General features: G+C 42.0%; 1 protein-coding gene across 4 annotated transcripts in view; it reads left to right on the plus strand.

The window, feature by feature from the left end:
* Window positions 1-6,796, plus strand: part of ANO6 (anoctamin 6) — a 160,240-nt gene that overhangs the window by 136,955 nt on the left and 16,489 nt on the right. For all 4 annotated transcript variants that reach the window (XM_019514613.1, XM_019514616.1, XM_019514614.1 and 1 more), the window contains 2 exons: window positions 1,007-1,137; window positions 2,070-2,275. In XM_019514613.1, the coding sequence (XP_019370158.1) occupies window positions 1,007-1,137; window positions 2,070-2,275 (337 nt within the window). The remainder of the gene's footprint in view (window positions 1-1,006; window positions 1,138-2,069; window positions 2,276-6,796) is intronic.

The raw sequence follows: 6,796 nt of genomic DNA on the forward strand, positions 1-6,796 counted from the left end.
TGCGAACCGCTTCACATGCGGAGTAGAGTTGTAGGTGCTGGAGATTTGCATGCTCTTACTCACACGCGTGTTTTGCTGCTCTCTGACTCACATGCAGCAACCGGCTTCAAAACATCAGCCTTCCCTACACCTCTTTCTTGCCAGAAAGTGTGTTCGGATTGGGGGGGGCACTGATTCTTTCTGACTCCATGAAGCAGTCATTCCTCAAACCAAAAATCCCACTCCCAGCAGGGTGCATTTTTAGGTCATGCCCAGGACCAAGAGTCTCCTATCTGTTCCCATAAGCTCTTGCCCTTACCTCCTAGGCAATATTTCTGCCTGGGCTGGTAGCAGCACATGGCAGCTTTTATATGCCTAGTATTCAAAGTGACTGCCCTCATCAGGCACCTGGTAGCTGCCTGCCTGTGTCCTGCTACATTTACATATTAAGAAATCAAAGATCTAGTAAAGTTGGCATCTCTTGAAAAATTTCAGAAGCATTTGGCTAGTATCTCATTCTTCATTTCTCATTACAAACAGGGTGTCTCTTTTCTCTTACTATGAATAACATGTATGTAAAAATAGTATCTTGGTTCCTTAATGTTCCGTTGCTGTCCTACTTATTCCAAGATAACAGGTAGATTGTAATCGTGGCATAATTTTTCTTAAATTCTGGTGCATGGTTTTTTTGGACCAGACCCTCTAGGAAGGACAGAGAAAAACTGCCTAACCTGGGGAATATATTGGACCACAGTCTCTGTTACTGTTTTCTTTGTGTAGTTATTTTCACCAATTCAGTGTGGGCATAAAATTCTGCCATTTTGATTTGTTAGCATTTTACACCTATTTTTCACTCTATAGAGTCTGATCCACATCAAATCAGACCCACTGTTTGAATTTGGGAGTTTTGGTTGTCCAGTTGTGATCAACAACTTGGCAACAGCACCAGAGCAATTCTCTGCTATAGTTAAGTCTTTGACCAGGCACACTAATAATATTAATTATCAAATTTTTCCCTGACTGATAGTTGGATTAAGAATCTAATTGGAAGATGTTGTACAGCTGCTAGATCAGAAAAGGTTATTCCACGTTGGGAGCAGGACTACCATCTTCAACCCATTGGAAAACTTGGATTGTTTTATGAGTATCTTGAAATGGGTAAGGAGCAGTTCAAATCTGATGTATATGACATTCTCTAAACATGTTTTAAAGAGAGTTTTTGGGTAAATAATGATTTTATAGATTGCCTTGTTTTAGAGATGAAAGCTTGTCTGAAATGATCAAAGATAGATGTTTCTATTAATCTAAATCAATTAACTGTTTGAAATTGTCAAAGATAGATATTTCTATTAATCTAAATCAACTATCTAAAAAGACATGACTTTACTAGCAGTGGTTTATATGAATGGATTTGTTGCCTCTTCATCTCTTACCAATCCTCCTGAAAGTGTTTTAGGAGCGAGGACGCTATCAGCTTCAACCCCTGTACAACATCAGGTTTCTATAGCACACTAATTGGAATTAGGTCCACCTACTTATCATAGGTTTTTGAGAGTTCACAAAACTCCAAGTTTGTTTTGGACCAAGCATACTTTCATACTGTTATAATTATACCTATTTCTGCACCACACACCAACAAGTAATGCCTATTCATTCTTATGGAATCTTCATTTTTGGCTTAGAAATAGTAAATCCCACATTTGGGATGATGACCCTTGAGGTCCCTTATAAACCTATTATTTTGTTTTTCTAATTTAGGCTTTACAATATAGCACTTAGTTATTAAATTCCCAATCCAGTAAGGTCAATAAGCATATGAAAGAAGCAGATTACTCATATTTAGGAGTTATACCTTTTCAACTTTTCACAAACCCAGCACTCTTTCACCGTTTTTTAAATTTTGGTAGATTTCCTTTTCTTTTGGGATTGTGATATACTTTTCTATATATCTGATCTCACAAGATATCCCACTTGAGGACCAGATTATGTACCTGGTAAAAAAAAAAATCCTGTCTCTCTGATGGTGTGAGTGAATACATACACATGAAAGTTAAAGAATAATTATCCTATATTTTGTGTCTCATTGTAAGTTATACAGTTTGGATTCGTCACTCTGTTTGTGGCATCATTCCCTTTGGCTCCTCTTCTGGCTCTTATTAACAATTTGTTGGAAATACGAATAGATGCCTGGAAGATTACAACCCAGTTCAGACGCATGGTGCCACAGAAAGCACAAGATATTGGTGCATGGCAGCCAATCATGCAAGGAATGGCGATTGTGGCCGTAGTAACCAATGTAAGTACATAGGTGACAATTCCAAACAAAAGTTTTGGGAGTAACTCTTAAATGTTACTTCCAGTTTAGGAGGTAAAGTATCAATAAGTTTCATGCTGGAGCAACTAGAGATAAAGTGTTCAAAATTCAGAATTTAGGACTCTAGCCTAAGTTACTTTTCATAAAGAATGTGGATGCTTTCAAGAAATCTAAGTCATTTCACTTTTCAAGAAGATATCAAATTCTTCAGAAATCTTGTGTTCAAACTCATTCTGCAGTGGAAAAATACACTGCATCTCTCCTAGCTATACAGAACATACTAAATATAGAATTAATTTTCTGAGAATTTTCAAGTAAATGCATGCATTTTGAATAAATTAGGTTGTAATTAAACTAAGTTATTAAATATTATTGTTTCTAATTGTTCCAGTTATGTTTATGACTTCATAGTTAAGTTTGACTTAAAGCAGTTTTTCACTTAAAGCAGAGATTTAAGCTTCTTTCTTGTGTTTTAAAAGCTTCAGTGAATCCTCCAAATGACTGCACTTATCTTGTGAGGGCAGAATAAATTTTCTCAGAATTTGCAAATGAATCTGTTAATCAGTTTCAGTTAAAATTAGTTTAAATGGGTCCTTTACACATTTTAGCACCTGGTGCCAAACATTTTTCTCCCCAAATAGTCTTAATAATCAAATGCAGAGTCTTCAAACTTTCAGTATATTTTAAAACTCATTAACAGCTTAAACAAGTTTGGTGAAAAAGAGGATTAAGACATTTTAGAAGGCAGGGTAGATTCGAACCTAATAGGCTAAACCAGGGGTGCTCAGCCACTGGCCTGCAGGCCAAATCTGGTCCATGGAGCTATGACATCCAGCCCACAGAAATCTTCACGGGTCAGAAACATTGGCAGGTAGGGAGTAGTAGAACCTCCATGTGGCAGGGTTCAGCCCTGCCCGGGCCATTGCCACACAGTGGGATCAGGGCTGGATCCACCCGCTGTGCATCTGGACTGGACCAAGCTGTTCCCCACACATCTGGATAAGGGTCACTTAACTCTCTTCTCCCCTTCCCTCCCTTCCCACCCCCCCAGCCATCTGGATCAGGGCCTGGCTGTGCTCCATGCTCCCATGTGCTATGTGTACAGATTGGGGCCACTCCACCCTGCCCTGCCTCATGCATCCAGACCAGGTCTGGATTCCTCCCCAACCCCATGTATGCAGATCAGGGCAGCTGCCGCACTCCCCACCCTCCCCATGCATCTGTATATGGGGTGGGCTGCTTCTCCCTCCCCAACATGTTTGGATTGGGGCTGCTCTGCCCCAATATGTGTGTCCAGATTGGGGCCACTCTGCCCTGCACCCCTTGGTGGTCAGATCAGGTTCAGGCTCCATAACCCCACTAAAGCCAGATGGGGCTCTGTGATGTCATCCAGAGCCAGCCCACAGCTGGGCCTGGCACTTCTCATCCAGCCTACAGGGTAAAAAGTTTGGGCACCACTGAGTTAAACAAAGTAGATGGATATATAACACAAGCTTTTGTGGGCTGAAGCTCACTTCTTCACATGCTTTGAAAGGAAATGCTCAAAGCTGTGCATAAGAAGGAGAGAGAAATTTTAATGCAAAAGCAGAAGGAGCAGAGGGAGAGGAGAGGAAATCTCTTTTGCCAAAGAAGTATATATTATGAAGTATACAATGTGGTATATCAGCTTCTTCTGAAGACTAAACTCTGATCTCAGAAGTGTCCAGTGCTATTGCTATCTTTCTAAATGACTGCAATCTCCTGTTTCTCCCCTCAGCAGACTGAAGTTACATTACCCTCTCACATGGCTGTGATCTCAGAGTAGAATCATAGGGTCATAAGAAACTAGGGCTGGAAGGGACCTTACAAAATCTAGTGCTGCTCCCTGGTCAAGGCAGGTTCATCCCTGATTAAACCATCCCAGCAAAATGTCTGTCCAGTCTGCTCTTGAAAATTTCCCGAGGTGGAGATTTTACAACTTCTCTAGGGAGCCTATTCCAAAGCTTGACCAGGAAGTTAGGAAGTTCTTTCTAACTGCCAACACAAATTTCCTCTGCTGCAGCTTGAGTCCATTGCTCATAGTCCTATCCCCTACAGCCACAAGAAACAGTCTATCTCCATCCTCTGTATAATCACCCTTCAAGTATTTGAAGACTGTTATAAAATACCCCCTTAGTCTTCTCTTCTCCAGACTAAATACCCTAGTTCCTTCAGCCTTTCCTCATAAGTCTTGCTTCCCAAGCCTCTAATAGTTTTTGTTGCTCTCCTCTGGACTCTTTCCAGTCAGTCCACATCTATTTTAAAGTGTGGGGCCCAAAACTGGACACTACTCCAGGTGACACCTCACCAGTGCTGAACAGAGTAGAAGAATTGTTTCCCTTGATTTACATGTGACACTCTTGTTAAATACAATCCAGTATGCTATGGGCTTTTTTTGCAAGAAGAGCACACTGCTGGCTCATATTTAGCTTCTGGTCTGCTACAATAGACTCTACTGTAACCCTGAGGCCCTTCTCTGTAGTATTGCAGCCTTGGCAGTCATTCCCCCAGTCTGTTGTTATGCATACAATTATTCTGTCCCAAACGCAGGACTTTCAGCTTCTCCTTGTTGAATTTCATCTGGTTGATCATGGACTATTTTTTTCAGTCTATCTAGGTCATTCTGGATGCTAGCCCCATGATCCAGAGTGTTTGCAATGCCACCCAACTTGGTGTCACCACAAATTGACTAAGCATGTACTTAATCCCATCATCCAGATTATTAATAAAATGTTAAACAATATCAGATTCAGAACAGACCCCTGGGGAACCCCACTTGGGTCCTCTCGACTCAACATTGAGCTCAATGAGAGCTACTCATTAAGCACAATGATCCAACCAGTTACATAGCCACCTTCTAGTACAGATTCACAGATTCACACACAATTTCGGGATGGGATGGAAAGGACCTCATGAGATCATTGGGTCCAGCCCCCCTTCTCGGGGCAGGAAAGACTGCTGGGGTCAAATAACCCCAGAAAGGTGTGCGTCCAGTCTCCTTTTGAAGATCTTCAGAGTAGGTACCTGCACCACCCCCACTGGGAGTCTATTCCAGAGTCTGGTCCCATGAACCATACAGAAGTTTTTTCTTAAAACTAGTACTTTCATCTAGGCCAGGGGTTCTCATACTTTGTGCTACCGTGACCCTAAGTGCTGGATGGAGAGGAATTGACAGCTCACACGCGGCAGCTGCCACCGCCACATGCTGCTTCCCCACACCACCGTGGTAACCCCTGGGAAGTTTGTAGCCCCCTTTTAAGTTGCTCACGACCCTCTGGGGGGTGACAACCCAATTTGAGAACCCTTGATCTAGGCTGTATTTCCTTAGCTTGTTAATATGAATATGTCAAAAGCCTTGCTAAAGTCTTGCTAAAGTTAAGGTATATCACATCCACTACTCCCCCTCTCATCCACAGAGCCCATACCTTCTTATAAAAGGAAACCAGGTTGGTCAGGCATGACTTGCTCTTGGTGAATCCATGCTGGCTGTTCCTGACACCTTGTTCTTTTCTCAATGCTTCACAGAAGATTCCTTGAGGACATGCTTCATGATATTTCCAGGGATCAACGTTAGACTGACCAGTCTGTAATTTCCCAAATCCTTCTTCTTCCCTTTCTTAAAGATGGGTCTATATTTCCCTTTTTCCAAGCATCTTGGACCTCACCTGACCTCCATGAGTTCTCAAAGAGGATAGCCAATGGCTCTAAAACTACCTTAGCCAATTCCTTCAGTACCTGAGGATTCATCCCACCCACATAGGGGTTGGGGTGGCACAGGCACTAAGGCACATGCTTGACAGCCCAGACATCATGCATTTGAGGCCATAGCAGAAGTGCTCATGGTGCAATCCTGTCAGATTCCAATGAATCTGTGAATTCTACTAAAAACCTTGTCACAAGGGCATGGAAAAGGAAGGATCGCATCCAGCCCTGCCAACTTGCAAGGATCTGGCTTCTCTAAGTAATCTTTAACTTATTCCAGAAATCTAGGCTTCTTCCCTACTTTTGCTTCCAGCCATGCTCATCACTTGGTAGCTGATCCTATTTGTGAAGACTGAAATAAAAAAGCGTAATATACTTTAGCCTTTTCTGCACCAATCTTAACTAAATTGCCTTCTGTACTCCATAAGGGATCTACGGTTTCTCTGGTCTTCCTTTTTGACATACTTATAGAATCCCTTTGTATTGCCTCAAGTCCCTTGCCAGGTGCATCTTAAATCATGTTTGGCCTTCCTAATGTTCTTCCTGTATGCCCATAGGATGCTCTTATACTCTCCCCTAGTAATATAGCTCAGTTCCCACTTTTTGTAGGATTTTTTTTTGAGATTCAATTCACTGAAGAGATTTCTGTCCAAACAGGCTGGTCTTCTGTTGCACTTCCCATTTTTTCAGTGCTTCAGGATAGCTTGCTCTTGTGTCCTTAAAAGAACCGCCTTAAAGTACAGCCAGTTCTCCTGGACTCCTTTCCCCACCTCAGAGTGCCCT

The sequence above is a fragment of the Gavialis gangeticus genome, unplaced genomic scaffold, assembly GCF_001723915.1.
Source record: "Gavialis gangeticus isolate Ggan-Ray unplaced genomic scaffold, GavGan_comp1, whole genome shotgun sequence".
NCBI lineage: Eukaryota > Metazoa > Chordata > Crocodylia > Gavialidae > Gavialis > Gavialis gangeticus.